The 20,246-nt window shown below is 41.5% G+C and overlaps 1 protein-coding gene across 1 annotated transcript in view; it reads left to right on the forward strand.

Annotated features, from left to right (window-relative positions):
* m1ap (meiosis 1 associated protein) overlaps positions 1–19,658 on the forward strand; it is a 66,283-nt gene extending 46,625 nt beyond the window's left edge. Inside the window, exons 7-13 of the mRNA XM_080877014.1 lie at positions 1,119–1,260; positions 3,495–3,558; positions 3,661–3,803; positions 5,504–5,619; positions 5,854–5,908; positions 7,583–7,809; positions 19,472–19,658. Of these exons, the coding sequence (XP_080733140.1) occupies positions 1,119–1,260; positions 3,495–3,558; positions 3,661–3,803; positions 5,504–5,619; positions 5,854–5,908; positions 7,583–7,809; positions 19,472–19,559 (835 nt within the window). The 3' untranslated portion in view covers positions 19,560–19,658. The remainder of the gene's footprint in view (positions 1–1,118; positions 1,261–3,494; positions 3,559–3,660; positions 3,804–5,503; positions 5,620–5,853; positions 5,909–7,582; positions 7,810–19,471) is intronic.
* Positions 19,659–20,246: the final 588 nt, after the last annotated feature.

A 20,246-nucleotide genomic window follows, 5' to 3' on the forward strand; every position in this document is an offset into this window, starting at 1 on the left:
CCTCCGTGTTTCCATGCCCAGTCTTTTGTATTCCAAGCCATAGCCTTACCATAGTTTGTTCCCAGTTTAGGTTTCTGTTTAGTTACTGCTCTTGTGCTGCCCTCATTCTTGTTTGTTTCTTTTGTGTTCATCAGCCACAATAAAAGGCTCGCTTTTGTTTAAAGTTCACTCCCGTATCCTCACTTGTGTCTGCACCTGAGTCCTCCTCACACTCTCCACACGGTCTGCCACTGTGGACCGTGACAGATGAGTAAACCGTCACTAGGTTTTGGCTAAAGTGTACAGTCACAAACCTGTCAAACCTTATTTTGAAACGTTGGCTACTATAGCAGTATTGCAACATGGCATTTGGTTCTTCTAATTAAAATAGGAAAATAGGAACATAAATAGTGCAATCATTGCCAGACCTGGCCCACATCTGGATTGACATACACCCTGCTGTGACACCAGTTAGTCAGAAGTGCCAGCTTGTTGCCAAGTCTGGCCCAGACTTGTTTTCTATGAGCCTGGGCCACATAAACCAAACCACAATCGAGCCAGATATGGCATGCCATCACATAGACATTGCCATCTATGCCGGGCCTGGCCCATATCTGGATGACATACGTCTTATCATGCCAGAAGTCAACCAGCAGTGCCGGCTTGATACCAGATCCGGGCCAGACCTGCCTGCTGTGTGGGGTGGTAATGTTTTCATGCAGTTGAGGTAATGCTGAATTTATTTCCAACTCGGTGAACAGCTGATGTAATTTTTCCCTAAATGCGCACACGCATGCTACACACACGCTAATGATAGAAAGCAGGCGCTGAGGTAGAAACTTGATTTGCATTTGTTTTACATTTTCAGGACCTACAGTAGGAAGTAATGTGCGTTTGTGTGAACGAATGGGCATTCGTTTTGCATACCAGACGGTTGGAAAATTGTGCTGTTTATGTACTTGAGTTAGAAAATGGGTCACACTGCAAACGCACCTCAGCAGGGATGATGTCATTCTCTCTGCTCATGATGTTTTCCATATATTTGCATACTTACAGTTTTCTGCTGGAGCTCATTTCAGAAATGAAAAGGATTTCATTGTTTTTTCCATTGTTGGCGTGTGTGTGTGTGTGTCTTTCAGAGTTCTGCGTGCAGACGGAGTGTGTGAGAGTGTGTTGTACGGCCTTCCGCTGGTGATCCGCCCAACCACCTGCTGGCAGCTGGACTGGGATGAAATGGAGAACAACCAGAACTTGTTCCATGCCCTCTGCCACACACTCAGGGTGTAGTTTCTGTTTTTTCATCTTGTGACAATTGTCTTTATTAAGAGAAACTGACATTTTATGGCCGCATGTGATGCAGAAGTAAAACCCATTTGACCAGTCTACATGAAAGAATTTGCATAATGCAAATCTGGTTCCCGTTTTAGCGAATGTGGGAACGTGGGAGTCATGGTAGAATAGAGCAATCATATTCATGTTTGTGCTTTTGTTTGACGGTTGTGATTCTCAACTCATACAAACCAACACCAAAAACACTGGAAAGTTGTGCGAATTCAAGTACAAATAAAATGCAGTGGTTTGTAAATTTCATAAATCCATATTTTGTTTACAGCAGAACATAGTAAACATATCAAACAGAGAAAATGTGCCAGTTTAAGAACAGTATTAAATAATCTTGTGGTTTATGGTAGTAACACATCTCAACAAATTGGGACAGCTCCATGTTCAGCACTAAAAAGCATCGCCTATTTGTTTAACAACAGGTTTTTTTTACCCCTCGGCTATAAAGGGCTGATGGAGTATTGACATCAGTCTGCTGGGGGGGGGGGTGTGCAGAGGTCACATTTTCTGAAAATGCGATTTCTTGAATGTGATTGATTGATCATACTTTATTCATCCTGAGGGAAATTGGGTTAAGGCTGCCAGCCGTGCCAGCGCCGTCTTACTTAAGAACGAGGTGACAGAGGACTTTCAAATTGATAGCTCAGGTGGATCTACTTAAAAATCTCAGACATGTTAGAGGTCAGAGGTCAACTTTTCTGAAAATCATCTAGAATTTTTAATTGTTACCAAAGGTGCATCTAGGGTTAGAGGTGGCGGGTATTTTTAACTGTCTGCAAGCTGCAGAGACCGGTTGCTTCACATTCGAGAGAGGAATGTTGTCCCGTTCTTGTCTGATAAAGGATTCTAGCTACTCAGCAGTCCCACGTCTTCTTGTTGTATTTTCATTTCATGTTTTCAACTGGTGAAAGGTCTGGACTGGTGGCAAGGCAGTTCAGCACCCAGACTCTTCTGCTGCGAAGCCATGCTGTTGGATTAGCTGCAGCATGTGATTTAACATTGGCTGAAAATATGACTGAAATATGCAAGACTTTTTAAAATGATAATGATGATAACAAGCTGTCAGGTCTCTGCTCTTTAGTCTGGATGATGTAGCTTTTTTTCCCCAAAGGAATTTCACAATAAATTCATCTGACCACACAACAGTTGTCCATTTTAGCTTTAACCCAGAGAAGAGGTTTCTGGATCATGTTCACATACTGCGCAACTTCTTCTCTGCATGATAGAGACAGGAAGGGAATTTGTGGACGACTCAGTGAACTTTCTGGAAGTGTCCCTAAGCCCATGTAGTCAAACATAATCATAAAGAGCTGGTACCGGTATGTCCTAATGCATAAAAGCTCAGAAATGAAACTGTGTACTTTATATTTACATGATTCTGAGTATCTGTAAATAAGAGCCACATTGAGCCTTTTTCTGTATTTGGATTCCAACTTTACCTCAGATATAATGGCTTATATCCCTCAACTTTAATACTTCTTTGGTTCCCTATATTAATGTAACTGGTGCTAATACACTACTGAAGTTAATGTATCTGCTTCTGCTTCTGTTTTTAACACAGTGCTGCCCGAGAGCCCAAAGATCACAGGCATACAATGTGGATTTTCAGCCTTGTCACTTGCACACAGAGATTTCTCCAGATTCTCCGAATCATTTGATGATATAATGTACTGTATATTATTGATGAGATGTTCAAAGACTTCCCAATTTTAATGTTGAGGCTTGTTATTCTGAAAGCAATCCCCGCTTTGTAGATGCAGTTTTTTTGCAGAAAGGCGAACGTTTGTCCATCTTTACATCTAAGAAACTCGGGCTCTCTAACGTGCTCTTTCTCTGTTTCCAGTTAATATAAATAGTTCCAAAATGTTCCTCCAGCTGTTTTTCAGTAACACTTTTCCAGTCTTTTTGTTGCCCTGTTTTTGAGATGTGTTGCTGCCATTAAATTCAAATGTTCTCTGTTGTTTTTTTCATGAAATAGTCAAATGTCCCAATTTGAACATTTGCTGTGTTTAAGATATGTTTACATTTTACACAGCATCCCAGTGTTTCTGCAGTAATAACATAGCATAAAATTGTTTGGACCGTTTGATCGTCTTTTCATTTTAGCTTGTCAGCCTTGCAAGATTCTGCATATCCCTCCACGGTTCGAAAAGTTTTTGATTTCTCTCTTTCAGAGTCGTGACCTGTTCCTGCTGCTGCAGGTGGAGCCGGCTCAGAAGTCTGCAGCTGGAGCCTCAGGTCCATGTGTGTATTTGTGTTTATGTTTATGTGTGAGAGAGATGACTGTTTATCAAGGTCATTCGTGAACAATCATAGGCCGCGTGTATGTGTCCAACACAGGTGTGTATTCCCACTACATCCTCCAGCCATCTCCATCTCTGTCCCTGCTGCTGAAGCCTGTGGTCTCCAGAGAGTTGCTGCTGCCGTGCTCACAGCTGGTCTCGGCTCAGGACCCTGCACATCACGCCATGCAGACTATACAGGTTAGATGAGCTCCGGTTGCTCTAAACAATTTAGAGAAGTAGATAGAGACACTGAGAACCTCAAAGCAGAAGTTGATGATTCAACTTCAGTAATCTATCAGCACTGGTTACCTTTACATTAATACAAGGCAAGCTGTGAGCCAAGTTAGACAGACATCCTCACATCTGAATCTACAATACTTTGGCATACAGAGGTGTTCATGGTCAACTCTGTGATTGCAAGCTGCCCGGGTCTTGTGCCTGCAAAGCGAGCCTAAATCATCACGCCTCCATCTCCATGGTGAAAGCTGATATGAGGGGACACTGTGCATTGTGGCCAAACATCTCCACTTGGTTCTCACCTGTCCAAAGCTGTGCTGTTCTTTTTAGGGAGAAAATGCCTTCTTATGACAGCCTTTACAAATAAGCCGCACTTGTTCAGTCTTTTCTAATTGTACTATCATGAACTTTAACATTTATCATGCTAACTCAGGCCCATAGATTCTGATGCAGCTCTAAGAGTTACATCTTCTTCAGGTGGATTTGCTGCAACGTCCCCTCAATGGAGGATTTCGGTATCATGTTAACACTCGCCTGAATGACCAGTTAACCTTTTAAAGACTGAACCATGGAATCATCATACAATTCTATTTGTATATACCTGGAACTAAGGACCACACCATTTGTTTATATGTCTTCTTCTTCTTTCACCTGTTGGATCACATACCCATCAATCACTTTCTCTAGCATCCTCTTGTGTCACTCCAGCCTTCTTCATGTCCTCCTTCACCACATCCATGAATCTTCTCTGAGGGTTTCCTCATTTCCTCCTGCCGGGCAGCTCCATCCACATCAGCACTGTCTCACTGTCCTCATGTCGCACCCTCACCATTGCCATTTCTTGCTTCCTTCTCTTCTTCCTTCAAAATTCTAAAAATTTTGTACCCTAGAAATCATGTTAAACAATCTGGTTAAAAAGTGCCCTGCTCTCTTTCACAGACATCTCCACCTTGACAGGTAGGTCTTCTGGACCAACCACCTTTCCACTCATTCTCTTCATAGCTGCCCTCACTTCCTCCTTTCTAATCTGCACTTTGTGACCAACTGTCTTCCATCTGTCTTCCTCTCTCTTACATTTCCTACACCCATCAGTTCCTCAAAATTACTTCTTCCATCTTGTCAACACACTCTCTTCACTCATTAGCACATTTCCATCTTTATCTTTTTTCCACCTCGGTCTCTCTATAACCAACTGACAAAAGGCCCTCTTTTTTCCTTCTTTTAGCATCTAGTCTCACAAACAACTCACTGTAAGCATTTTCCTTTTCCTTTGCCACCTTTCTCTTTGCCGTATACTCCCACTATTCCTGTCTACTTTCTTCCTTTCCCTGTTCCTTCGAACACTTTCCTCACATTATCACTTGCGCCCTGATATTAAAGAATTATAATAGTAATTTCATATTATGACCTTTACTTAAACTGCACACTCATCATCGCGAAGGCGAAGCACGCAAAGTTTCGATGACGTCTCAGGATGACGCTTCTGTGAATGTGATGATGACAGTATTAGACGTCATGTGTATTTTTGACAGGACATTACAGGACACGGTGCCTCGTCATTTACTGTGACTCACTTTTTTATTCTGAGTACTCGCTAAAGGTCGAAACAGGTCGCAGTTGAAATATTCAAATGATACTCGTGTGCCTTCTGTCTCTGTCAGAGCTGTCTCACTCAGCTGGATGAGGAGTTTGTTTTAAACCCTCTCACCCTGAGCAGTAACCTCTACCAGCACCTCAGGAGCCGAGGCCTGCTCTCCCAGCCACGATACCCATACAGGTCAGCAACATGGGAGGATCATGATGAGTCTGTGATGATATTTATAGAGATGATCAAAGCTCTAATTTAAAGAATGACGTGATCAGTGCCGTTAGTGAAGATGTAGCTAAGTGAAGGTGATTGTAACCACAAGCTGTTGCCAATGATAAAGAAGCTTATTAAGAAGATTATGTTCAGGTTACAGATATATGTTAAGGAGATGATACTGAGGAGCTAAGCTGTTTGTGTTCCCAGGATTCAGCCACCACAGGAGGGCCCTAAAAGCACAGGCAGCAGACAGCCACGGCAGGTAAACACAGCAGCTTTATGACAGTCTGAAGGTCACTCTGCGATGCTTATATATAAGATGGGGGAAGTTTATGGTTCAAGAGCCATTTGACCGCATTCTGATTAACCACATTAAACATCTTTCTATGGAGCGTGTGCTTTAGTAATGCCCTTCAGCCTCACGTCCTCATTTGATCACTAGATGGCAGCACTCGCTGCAGTCAGACACAAACAAGCCTTTTGGACAAAAACGTGAAAATAAACATGAGAATGAAAAATGTGAAGTAAAGCAACATAATCCAATAAAACAACCACATTGTTGTTTGGAGGCAGCGGTTGAGGACGAGCAGATGTCCGAGTTAAAGCAAACAGATAAAGGCGTTGTGCGAGCGTGCCCTCCGGAGGCAGTTTAGATAATCGGGCATTATTGGTGCACTCGGTTGAGCTGGAACTAGTTTTAACTGCTCAGTTTGTAGCCAGGTAGTCGTAAACTAGAGGTCAGCCAGTCTCAAACACTCTGAGGGTATTGTTTTTGTAAACTGTTGTGTGATGTCAGCAGTTTTGTTTGAATGGGAGCATCTGAGAGATGTATGAAAGCTGTCAGATAATGTGAGAATGCTAAGTAAAAACAATCACAGGTTTTTAAAGGAGGCCACAAAGTGAACTTGTGGTTAATGTTTAATGGTGCTTTGTGTTTTATAATCTTATCATGTCCTGGAAAGAAACTAGAAACTAAAAGTGCCAGATAAAAGTTTGCGAAATAAACATTTAAGCAGCTTCAGTGCCTAAAGTATCACAAGAATAATTTTGGATGCATATGAAGTCAGAAGTTTAGTTAAAACCTAAAAGTTAAATTTTATTTCAGGAAGTGGTTAAGTTACCTCATTGAGTCTGAGGATTACTGCGTTTCTGATGTGAAACAACGATAGTGTAGTGAATCATTCTTCAGTTTTATTTTAGAGTTTTCAAAGTGAGTCATAAACTCTGATTAAACGAGCACACAGTCTGTGCTGTGGTGCTTTCTGATACTCTACAATGTTGTCAAAGATAGCACTTTTGAGATGAAGTGGTTTTATATCACAAGGGCTTCTTCTAAAAGGTTCAGACTTTCCAGAAGATCATTCGACTCGAGGTTTGTCTGGTGTTTTGAATGTATCGCTGCTGTGGTGGCATCCTATTGGGTTTTTTTACTGTAATTCCAGACCAATATTCAGTGCTTCGGAGTATATTCCGAGTATTTTCTAGTAGAGTGTAGTATTTCCTGTGGATTTCACAGGCAGTGTATCGCTCGTGAACTTTCACCCTAATGTTTTTTTTTATGTATTCCCATCAACTGAGGCCTGCTGTGTCCTGAGGGTGTATAGCTGTTGGCAGGGTGACTCATCGGGGCTGATAAGGCTGCTCACATGCAAATAGTTCACTTCAGTGGGAAAACGCAGGGAAAGTGTTTATTCGCTCTGTTCTGTGGCGAGCTGTCACTCCAGCTGACCTCAGACTTAAAGTCCAAACATAATGTTCCTTTTTGCTGCGTTCACATGTCCTTCCTCCCAACTCCTTCACATCCTCCTCTTCCACTCTTTCATCTCCCGTTTTCTACAAGAAAGTGATCTTGAGTTTGAAATTCAGAATGTGTGTGTGTCTGTGTGTGTCTGTGTGTGTGTGTGTGTGTGTGTGTGTGTGTGTCGCCTCCATTCAGCTACAAAACTACAGTCGCCAACTGGGAATGAACAAGGTCAGGGCCACCGTTGCTCCGCTACCCTCCTCCTCCGCCGCCTCCTCTTCCTCCTCGCTGGGACCTCCTCCCAGCAAGGCCTCCCGCCCAGCTCTGAACTTCCTCAGCAGCAGCAGCAGTGGCAGCAGTCGGGCCCCTACCCGGCAAGAGGGAAACGATGATGATGATGATGATAACTCTGTGCTAATACAGTAAGAGTGCTGCAGGGTTAGTAGCAGAAAGTGAGGAAAAGTCCATTGTTGCACACTTCAAAGGGGTTCCAGTGGAATTAGCGCACCTGCAAATATATAGGCCCTCACACACACACACACACACATATTTGGCTAATTGGTCTCCACTGTAAAGCTGGTGAGCAATCAGGCAGCTCATAAAGGCTTTAAAGAAAGGAAGAGACAAGCTAATTTGCACGTAAATGCACACAGGAGGCCGTGCAACACGCTGCGAGCACACTTACTCTGCACTGCACTCTGGGTGGTTCTTCTGACACTTTCTTTCATCTCTATTTATTCTCACCGCTCGCTCGAACAATATTAGTTAGATCTGAATTTAACAAGCCTCCGTCGCTGCATTTGCAAGCATGTGCGTGTATGTGTGCGAGCGTGAATGTGAGAAAGGAAAGTTTCAGCTCGCTGCCATGTGCAGATTGCTGAGTTAGCAAAACGTCAAAATCACACACCGTAAACAATGAAAAAGAAAAAAGCAGGATAAAAGATGAAAAGAAGGGAAGCGGCAGGACAATGAAAGCCTTAAACAGTCACCCAAAAAAAATGGGGGGAAGTAATAAGAAGTTGCAAAAAAAAAGAACAAACGTGGGTGGTGTGTGGGAGATCAGAGGAAGATTAAAAGCTGATGGATGTATAAAAAGCAGTGTCTGCACTCCAGCACGCACGCTGGCACGCACAGCTTTAAGTCAAAAGGAAACTAGCTACAAAACTACAATTGATGCATAATAAACGAGACGTGCTGCATAAAGACTTATAGTGCGCACACATGCACATTCCATCTTGAGCTCCCGTTCGAACACAGCTTCACTGTTTCAACGAGCCAGAGACAGAGAGGCCTCTCTGCTCGCCTTTACCCCCGCCGCCAGCTCTCTCTCAGAGGGTTTAAAGGCAGCGTGAGGGGGAGGAGGGTGGATGGAAGAAAACTGATAAAATCTCCAGTGTGTTCTGTGAAAACGTGAATATGACAACTTTGCATTGGAAAAAAACACTCCGTTGTGTCTGCGAGTGAGTGTGTGTGAGGCGATTTGAAGTTATTACATCACTGCTGGTTTGTGCACAGTTTTATATTTACACCCCGACAGTGATTCACATTCACACATTAGTTACGTTTGTCCGTCGTCACTGTTATGAATTCCTTTCCCGTGAATGAGCCTTGTCACACATAAGTTTAATGAGTCTCCCGCCATTCCACCCCCTTACTGAACCTTATAACATTTGGCACATCCCAGTGGCCAGTGACTTCATGACGTTGTGATGTCACACTACTTCCGCATTCACGACGACAACGATGCTTTTGTCTCTGAGAAGAATTCACCCGGACCTTCAAAACTAGCCACTAACATTTTCCCCACTTCCCCCCCTCTCTCTCTCTCTCTCTCCCCCGTCGCTTCTTCACTCTCGCTCTTCACTTTCTTTTTGATTCTCACGAGCGCTGGAGAGCTGAGTCAACTGGTGTGAATTTCATAAATTTGTTCAGATGCAACGACAGCAGTCCCTCTGTCCCCGGAGAGGTCAGAAGGCTAGAGCCGGAGCTCTTCTGCGTGACCTGCACACTGTTAGACACACTCCTCATTAAATGTCACAACTGTTACAGATAAATGTGATATTACCAGAAACTGACAAAAGTTCAATTGTTTTTGAAATTGCAGGAAGTTTAACAGTGTCCCGCTTGTCAGGTGACTTTTTCGATTCTTCGCTCTAAAGCAAAAGGTCTTCTCTGAAAAATGTTTTGCATTTCTCGTTGTTCTTTTTTTCCTCATCTCACAGTGTTAATTCAATCGTGTTCCTGTTCAGCTTTCTTTCATATATATGAGGTGTATATATATATATATATACACACACATGTATAAACCTGTATCTGATCTGTTCATCTGCTGTGGAATAATAAAATGCCAGTTTGTGGGCGGATGATTGCGGTAACATTTCTATAGCATAAGGTGCTGATAGTAGAAGAAGGGCACCTAACCGCCTTTAACCTTTTACCTCCCACAGGTTTCCCTGCACATTAATAACATTATTGAGTTTCCCAAGGATGAGAGCAGAGTGAAAAGGTGTATAAATATGAAACTGTTGCATTTATTATTATTTAATGATTGATTGTCTTTGTCATCTTCATCATTATCGCTTAAAAAACTCCACCGCACAATTAAGTGCATCCAGTGTGTAACTAAAACCATAAAAACGCTTTTCGTTTTAAGCCATTCACCTATTGAAATTAACCTTTTTAAAAGTGCAGTATGCACCTTATCCTTACTCATGAGCTCTGGGTCTTAACTGGTGCTACTTTTGTTTTGTCATCGATATTTCTTTAACAGAGGTGTGGACTCGAGTCACATGACTTGGACTCGAGTCAGACTCGAGTCATTAATTTTATGACTTTAGACTTGACTTGAAAAAATGTTGTAAGACTTGTGGCTTGACTTGGACTTTTACACCAATGACTTGGGACTTGAATTGGACTTGAACCGGTTTACTTGAAAAGACTTGATATTTTACCCCAAATATAAAATTTAACATGCATATTATATAGAGATTGAAAATGTGACGTCATTCACGGGTAGAACCGCAAAGGATTCTGGGAACTCGTGGCAAGCGGTACTAGCGCACGCAGGCTTTCAATTGAAATCAGTCACACAGCGATAAAAAGAAACACAAAAATGTCAAGAAGCTGTTGTATTATTAACTGCAATAGCCGGTCGCATGACAGCCACGGGAAGCCGACGGGTAAAGAGATCGGTTGTTATCGGATTATGTCGTTGAAGAGAAATTGTTCATGTTTCCAAAGTAACAAAGACGCGACGGATGGCCTGGATCGCAGCCATTCAAAGATCAAATATAACGTCCCAGAACCCTCCAGCTCACAGGTTAGTCTGCTCCAAGCATTTACACGAAGGTCAGTGTTTTTTAGTAGTTAATACGTCATTTTCATAACATAATTAGTGATATAGGTTACAAGCAAGTCTGGCGCTGAACAGAAATTGTCGCGCTATGCTCCTTTGTTTATTGTGCATAAATAGTGAATTGTCCTGACACAATATTGTGTTTCGCTTCTGTTATTATGGTACATTGACAAAAACATATACTTTTATTCACAGGATAAAACAGGTTTTTTGTATCACTAATTGCCCAGTACGATTACAGCATACAGTATTATTGTCACTGCTACATTTCTGTGATGCTACCAGAAATTATTTCCACTGCTAATTAATTACCGTTGAGCTCAAAGGTCCTATTAATAAACGGTTAAGGAATGTATATTTATGACGACGATTTGTGAGACTGGTAAACTTATGATACGTACGATGGTCTTTACTTTCTACACGGTGCATTTCAAGGTCCTGCACCCATCCGTCGGTAAACTGTACCTGGGCTTGTTGCAGTGACCGGAAGTTACTAAACTTCATGAGTGTGTGCACTCACTCCAAGAACCGTATGATTATAAATATGCATATAAATATGCTACAATGAGATAGCTGACTTCATCTAACTAGCAAATGTTGTCCAGGCTACGTTGGTGATACAGTTTTTTTTTAATATGTATGATATTTTTGTCATGCGATTTTAAAGCCGGTCCTACAAGCGCATCCAAGAATAACATGCAGCGTATCTCAGAACTGTCGGTGAAAATTATTCTTGGAGCTAAGTTTAATTGAGCTGCATTTTAAAGAGGTGCAATTTCACAATTTGTGTATATTTTCTAAGTTCACTATTTTGTCATGTGTTGAGAAAAACACAGATTTAAAATTACATGGTCTAATATTTACATTTAGCATAACTGCAACATTATTTTTTCGTTGTTTTTTTTTTTAAAGACTCGAAAGGACTTGAAATTCAAAGTTTCAGACTTGTGACTTGACTCGGACTTTTACACCAGTGACTTGAGACTCGACTCTGACTTGCCTGACATTACTTGAGACTTGACTTGAGACTTGAGGATAAAGACTTGAGACTTACTTGAGACTTGCAAAACAATGACTTGGTCCCACCTCTGTTCTTTAATTTCTGTGGTATGTGACAAAGGAAGCAGCTGGGTTTTTTGTCTACTATCACCAGACATCACTAGTAGGTGAGGACAGGACATTGAAAATAGTGTGCTAAGCAATAAACCAATCCTGCCCAAATCCTGCTCTCAAGTGGTCTGTTGTCAGGAGCTTTACCCATCGTTACATATAATGTTTCTTTCACCACCTTTTCTCCAACACAAAACACACAGTGGAATGTAACCTGACACGCTCCTCGACTTGTCCAAAAAGGAGGGGGGGGGGATAGAGGTAGAATATTATATATATAACATATACCTTAGGTGAATGTGCAGTAGTAGCATCTATGCTGTAGTAGCAGTAGCATGTGGTGATAGTGGGAAGGAAAAACTCCTTTTTAAAAGGAAAAACCTCCAGCAGAACCAGGCTCAAGGAGGGGCCGCCATGACCGGGTGGAGGTAAAGGAGACAGGTGAAAACTAAATGCTGAGTGGTGTATAAACAGGTGCGTGAAGAAGAAATACTAATGGGTGCGTCATGGGAAGCAGCCTAGGCCTATTGCAGTGTACCTAAGGGAGGATACAGTATCACCTAATGTTGTATGGTGATATGGTACTGTGAGGTCTTTAGGATAAGATCTGGCCTGATTGTTCAAGACCTTGTAAAACACTTTTAGCTACAAACTAGCATTACATGTGGTTAGTTACTGGAGTTAACTGGTTAGCATATTTATTTCAACACACACACAAACGTCTTTAGACCTAAGCTGTTAACGCTCCACACAAAGAATGAACTTTGGTCTGCAGAGAATATTTGTTGGGTTTGGTGGTTAATTCCCACATTCTGTTATTTTCTTCAGACTAATAATCATACACGCTGACATCTCTCACAGACTGTTACTGTTAACAGAAAAGATAGTGATTATATAGGAACCGACAAACATTCAGCAAGGGTGCTTCACAGTAAAACTTCTCTATTTGTTACCGAGCACGAAGTGATATTTTGAGAAGCGATGGTGTGTGCAAGTCTCTGTGTTGCTTTTGTAAGCTTAATTTACTTTATTTATTTGTTTGTTTTTTTAAGCGTAGGAAGCTACTTTCTGCCACTGTTATTTTTAGTAGTGTCTATTTAACCTTTTTGGTAACGCTTATTGCTCAAGAACAGACTAAATCATTGTTTTTAGCAAGATGAATATAGACAAGATTAAATTCTCCAGAAGTATTGGTTAAAGTTATAAAATAAAATAAAATGTTAGCTTTTATTTGTTTTCACGTCAAAGCTGCACCATCAATAGTGTCATTAGCAATGCATCGTCACCTTGCAGAAACCATATTGGAAAACTTCATGTCCAAGTTATTCATTCTAATAACTTCTAAAAGGGTGGTGTTTTGTTTTGGTTTGGGGTTTTTTGGGGGACGTAATTCGCAGACGTGTCTGTGCATCGAACTAAACTCGATAATTCTGAGCCGCGTAAAAAGGCTTTTGTGGTTCAGCTGTCTAAAAATGCGGTTGTATTCTTTTTTGTGCCATCTATATCTGAGTCAGGATAATATTAGTGCTTTGACTTCCTGCTTTATGCTCAATGTTCCATTTCCTTTTTTGCTGCAATCTGCAGAGCACAAAAAAAAACATGCATCAGACTCTCTGTCTGTCCCACAGACTGTAACGCATTGTCTCTTTCCTGCGATTGTCCTGACTTGCCACAGGACTCTGATACTATACACATGGAAGAATAAGCACAGGAGTCACAGTTCATACACAGGCAGAGAATAATTATCTGTCTTACCAGCAACGCTGAGCGAGAATTGAAAGAGGAAGTTCATCTCTGTGAGGAGGAAGTGAGGAGGTGAAGTCAGAAGGTTACAGAACCTGAATTGGAAACCCGTAAGAGAAATCTTGAAAGGTCTCTACTCCTACATGTCTGAAATGCATGCACATGTGCACATGTGTGACATAAAGTCAGGAGCACAAATCTCTGAAGAGTATGCGTCCCAGTGATTATCATCATGAAAAGCACAGAAACTAGAGAACCTGAACCTGAAGTGTGGTCCACTGAAGCTCGCTGAGAAAAATCACTTCTTCACCACACATAACCTCTGTGCAGATAATCATTGAGGTTTTGCAAATGAAGCAGCATGAATGGGAAACTGACATTTCCTTTAGGTAGCACTGAAAGAGAGCGAGAGTGAATGAACCTCTATTTCAGACACACATGACTGAATTGGTTTGCCCACGCAAAGCCAAAAATAGAGCGCTGGTGGTCGACCAAGTCAAACACGAGAGGAAACCGGACAGTTTCATGTGTGTCCCGTGTCAGAAAGCACTAACGTCTTGTCAGATGCCCACAACAGGAGTGTGTCATATGCTACGCATCGCAAAGTTGAAACAGAATGAGGAAACGATGCTCAAAGTCGTTTTTATATTAAGAGGTGCAGCTGACAGGTGTCAAGTTTTCACAAGACCAAAATAACCCAGCCATGTTTGACATAAAAAATGGCATTTGCACAGATCTTAACATTTGAAGCCATAGCCTGACAATACTGTTGTTATTCCTTTATTCAGTAGAGTAACTACATCATTAAGAGGCTATTGGGATTCCTGACCTGATGAATCTCTCGGATGAAGTTTCCTCTGATTACATCAAAGCTGCACCATCAATAGTGTCATTAGCTATGCATCAGTAAATCTTTCGGCTCATTATTTTCCTTTTAGAGCCTCATTTGATGCAGTTGAGTCAGTTCACAGGCATTAACACAGAGTAGAGACCATATGTAGACCTTTGTATATTGTGTTTTGTGCGTTTTAGCAAATTAGGTAAACTTTAAGTACTAATGCATGGAGGTGGTGAGATAATCTGTAACCACAACTGTCCACAATCACACAGTTTTATGCAATTTGCAGATAGCCAAGCAATTGACTAATAATGAAGTGGACAGATATTTCAGAAGCAATGAGCTAGGCTAGCAGCTTCAGTCTGGAAGGCCTTGTTCAGCAGCTCATGGGCCTTTGAGAATAGATGACAAGTGGATGGGGAATGAAAACAAGAACTAACTGGTGTGTAGGGCAGGAAAGACTTTATATCATAGTTTGAAATCTAAAAAAATTAACAAGACAAGGGAAGCACCACAGCAGGGAATCCAACAAAGACTACAGACACAACAGGACCATTTATACAAAGAAGGGTAATCAGGGAAAGAAATACGAGGGTCATGGCAAAGCATAATCAGGGACATTGCATAAAAAGCAAAAGCCTGTCTTATTTTGGTAGTTCATTGTTCACACTGTCTTGTGTTTTCCCTCCCTGCTCTGATTCTCTTAATATGACCCCCTGTGTGCCTTTATCGCCAGTCGTTCCCACTTCCCTCGTTACCCAGAACCCAAAAGGATCACAAGCCCCTGGAACAATCATGAATGCAACTAGAAATAAAACCCATCCACCCATTAAATAAGAATACACAATTCTAAATTAGGCACAGAACCCAGGGGCTACGTCAATTTGAGGTTACTATACCGACTTCCTGACTTTGTTGTGTCCTAACTGCAAACATGCCAGCTGTGCGCTAGCTAACTAGCTAAACTATGGATGGACGGATTTCTGTTTTGTTTCTCAGACATCAGGGACAGATGTTTTCCTCTGCTCGTAGTTTTCCTCTCATCTTTGGAAAGCTAGGATAATATGAGTGCAGCAGTTTCGTTTCTTTTTGCTGGTTTGTGTTCTGTCGTACAGGAACAGAGAAAAACCATTACAGTGAGCTATGTATATATTATCTATTACATATTTTTATGATTCATTTGGTTGCACATTTGCGTATCATAGGGCACTGCCCTGTTGGCCAAGCACCTACTGCCCTTCAATATGAAGCCTTCTGGAAAGGAGTTTTGTTTTCCTTCTCTCTTTCCACAGAAGCATGTGTTTGCGAAAAAAAAACAACAAGTTTCAGTGCCTCATGTTGTTGGGCTGGTCCTTTTCTCTTTCCGAAACTAAACTCTGACGTGACCTTTGACTAAAGAGGACGAGCAGGAGACCTTGGTGGGAAGAAGACAGTCACGCAGTGTTGAGAATAGACAGTGAAAAGAACAGGAAGGCTGTGACTGACATGATAATAGTTAATATAGTATGTGTGAGTGTGTGTGTTTGTGTAGACATGCAGTAAGTAACACATAGACCTCAAAGCTGCAGATAAAACTGTCTGGCCAGAGAGACTCATGTGTCTAGAAATGGTGCAAACACACCCACACACATACACAACTGGTGTCATGTCTGGTAGAGTAAAGCCTCTATATGTTTCTGCTGTCTGTTGATCATTCACAGCATCTTAACTTCGATGCTTTTGGTGTCACATAACCTGCAGCAGAGCGCTCACTGTTGAACTTGTCATTTTTCTCCATTTTACGGTGAGAAAACTCACAGAAGTTGATCTGAAACTGTGAAGTGAAGTCTGATAAAGCCTTTCAGTATGAGGCTACCACACACACACACACACACATACAAGACAACAATGTACACAACAAGGGACAAATGGTGGAATCCATGCAGATGCAAATAACACCCTGATACACATCAGTATCGAGTTGTTCATACGTGTTCGTGCACCTTGCCCGTTGCAGATGTGTGAAAGGTCAAACAGATGAAGAGCAAAGTGTGAAGAACAAAAATGAAGAGGAGGTGACAGAAAGAGCGGGGTGCTTTCTGTAACGTCGAAATAAGATCTGAATCTTAGCTGGTGATAACGGATAAATCCATCGGTTTGTTGTTGAGCATATGTTGACGGGATACATGCAGATTTAGTTGTGACGGCCTAGCCCTCTTCTGCATACCTGTTAAGAGGCAGTTTAGCTTTACAGCCTGTCGTGGAGTTCATTGCGAGGCTGCGCTGCAACTGCTTCACACTTCAGGAAATGCACATGACCAAAACAGGCTTGATAGCCCAGCACATAAAAAACTGTAAAACCACAAGCTGATATTTTAGCGCACTGCTTTTTGAACACATTGAGCATTTAAGTGCGTCACTGGGCGAGCTTCAAAAGTGACGGTAGCTCAAAGTTGTTAACTGGCTGCCGGTTGTAGCAGCATTTGAAAGGGAGATATATGCATGAAATCGTGCTTTCATGCATAAGATACACATCTATGCAAGAAAGCTGCTATACAAGTACAGTGCTAACCCTAACCCTCCATTTTTTATATTTTGCTTAAAGATTTTTTTAATTAAGTGGTCTTGAACAATAGTTCTCCAGGCTTTCTGAAGGTCTGGACATTTGTACCTGACATTTTCAGAGGTTTCTTTCTGTTTGTTTTTTTCTGTTAATGATTGACCTTTGAATCAGTAAAGCATAAAAAGTACAGCTAATGATTTGCCATGATTTGGGGCTAAAATTCAGCCAGTGGTGTTGGAGATCTCATTAAAAACTGGAAATATGAATACACAAAAGTACAATCAGATATTCATCCATCGTGCAATACCATCTGGAAAGTGTAGGATTAAAAAAGGCTTCATTGACAGCATGCATGACAGTAATCCCAACTACACCACCAGTGCAGTAAAAGTATTCATGAATAGAACAACATGCAGTGGAGCACTAGCATTCATTGGATGGCTTTCCCCCAAATTTCTGCACCAATTTGCCATTTTCATGGCAAAATATAAAGAGGGTGGCTCAAGACTTTTGAGATACGACAGCATGGCTGACATCTCCATAGGGCCAGAGCCATGTGACATATGGGTCACCTGCTCAACCCAGTGAGCTATACCAGCGTAAGTTATCAACTTGCACTGAATTATGTTGATTTTCTTCACTAACTTTAAATAGTCTAAATACTATTAATATAGTTGCTCTTTTCCAGTTTTACTGACCAAAACGCTTAAACAGACACATTCATTGAGGACTTTTATTGTGCAGAGCTTTTCCCTTTACACATTGTGTTGCTTTCCATCTGTATTAGTTTTCCCACCGTATAGATTTATCGTCAGGCAACATAAAGCGATACTAAACTATACTAATCAGCCAGTCTGTTGCCAGCTGCAGCACTTATCCGTGATTGGCCAGATGCCGCTAACACCATCCTTTTCCTGTGAATACACAGGGGAAACTCTGAGTTGATTTAGTGAGTTGATAACCAGCTTTGTGTGACTGCTGAATCCCTGAATGAATCCAGATAACGGATGGATATCTTGCATTTATTGAAGTTGTTTCAAAGTACCGGGCCCGGATGTTTGGATTGCGCATTTATCCAGCACAGAGTTATCCACGCTCATAACTCTGTGCTCAGTAACACTGATGTTGTTGTTGTTGTTATACTGAAACAGAGAAAACGGAGAAAGATGGTCTTTGTTTAGGCGTAACTGAAAGGATTAGCTCGGATTACATGAAAAGGTCCAGTGTCTTATGTTTTAAACAAAGAATGAATGAATACATAGTGTGACTGGATTTTCTTAATCTGGTCACACTAACATCTTCTTCACATTTCTTTGCTTACCACATAATCGTTCTCATTTAGCTCCGGGGACTTTTTATGCGACCGTTTTTAAAAATGAGCCTAAAATTGCAACACACACTCGCTCTCACTGACAATGACATGAAAGAAATAAAATGTGTGTCACTTTATTACCCAAGACACTGCAAAGAGAGAGAAACAAAACTTTTTATGTCACTCGTGGTCTGCACATTTACACAGACAAAAAAATTTAATCACAGTTCCTGTTTTGGTAAATGATACTCAGGCAACCGTGTCAAAGTATTTCAAAAAAGTAAAAAGAGTCAGTTGCGCGTCTAAAATGCTAAACTGAACAGCTGAAATGTGCAAAACTGTAGCTTTTTTTAGAGCTCGAACAAGTGGAGTCACATGAGATAAAGAACGCATTGAAACCGAACTCAGCATGAAAGTTTGCGCAGTTTGCTTTATGGCCAGAATTTGGGCAAAGTCTTCTCTGGAAACAGACACTGTAAATGTGTAAACAGCTTGTTTTGGATATTCCAAAGAGGAAGTGCTGAACCGAATAAAAGAAAATGTTGACTGCATGAAAACAGTGCCGTAATGTGTGTGTGTTGTGCCCTTTCCCCAGCATTTTTTTTTCTCGCAATTGGTTCACTGAGAGTTTAATGAGAAAGACAGAAGCTCACTGCCGCTCTTGTACTTTGTTTTTCTTCCCTCGTTCTGTCTGAAAGAAGGAGTGTTAGAGAAGTTGGGAAATTTACTTTCAATATGTAATCCAATTACTCCAGCAGCAGGTGAGGGAATAAAAAAAGAGGGATAAAGAGGGATGAAGGGGATAAATAGCAGCAGTGGCTGCAAAGAGAACAGCCTGTACCTGTTTGCAAGCCAACCAGACACAACTTGGCTCATCCAAGCCAGCATTCATCATGTCAGCGTTTCTTTTTTTTCCCCCTCCGTCTTTAAATCTCTTTGTTCCGACTGTTTTGTCACCCTCAGCTCAGAAGAAACCCTCACATCTTCCCATCTCGTGTGCCCGCCGTCCTCTTACGGTATCTCTCAGGAGTTAAAATGCACAGCGTGTCTGACACAAACCAGCCACCGTTTTAACTGTCACCAGAGCAACCGGACAACAGAATTAAAGCAGAGATGGAGAAAGGAAGGAAGAAAGTAAGAAAGGACGTCTTTGTGCTTCTCTTACTTTTTTTTTTTTTTTTTAGGCTGGGCTTTAATGGTGTGATTAAGTGGCTGGAAACCGACAGAAACAACAAAAACAGAGCGTGGCAGCAGGAGAGAAGCGGAGGATGAGGTCAGACTGCGTCGCTGTCCTGTTTTGGTCCAGAACAGAAAAGTCTTTTAAGCGTCTGATTGGCTCCTGGCAGGACAAGGAGAGCGGGGTGGTAATCGAGAAACTTGTTTAAAGAAGTGACTTTGAAGAAATCGTTTAAATTTGTAGAGCCACTTTTATTAATAGTTATATTTACAGAGAGCACAGCTTTTTTGGACACATACACACACATACTTATTACACTGCGGAGGACTGATTAGTTTCATATTTAGTTTGTGAAAACACAGAAATATACAGGATTTTACCAAATGTTAAACTTGTGCAGGAAGTTGTGATTTAACGGCCACAAGATTGTTTCTGATTCTGAAGCCGTCTTAACAGTTCCACTTTTCAGGCTTCACTAAATCAGCTGCTTTTTTTTGTCCTTTTTTTTTTTTTTAAAACAGCAGCTCTTCCAGTGCGACCACATCTCATATTAGTGTCCTGGCCTGAAAAAATTCATCTTCCCACTTTGGTGAGATTTGAGAGAATATATCAGCCCGGAAAACACAAACAGAAAATGACTGGTTCCTTTTGGTTTATCCCTCGTCTCACTGTCAAACAATGACTTGTGTCCGTCACGCATTTCAAAGAAACGGAGAAAGCAGCAGTGCAAAAAAACATGTTCTTCGGTCACTTCGCAGCCACAGCGGATGAGAAAAGAAGAG

This window comes from Rhamphochromis sp. 'chilingali', assembly GCF_963969265.1.
Source record: "Rhamphochromis sp. 'chilingali' genome assembly, chromosome: 1".
Taxonomy (NCBI): domain Eukaryota; kingdom Metazoa; phylum Chordata; class Actinopteri; order Cichliformes; family Cichlidae; genus Rhamphochromis; species Rhamphochromis sp. 'chilingali'.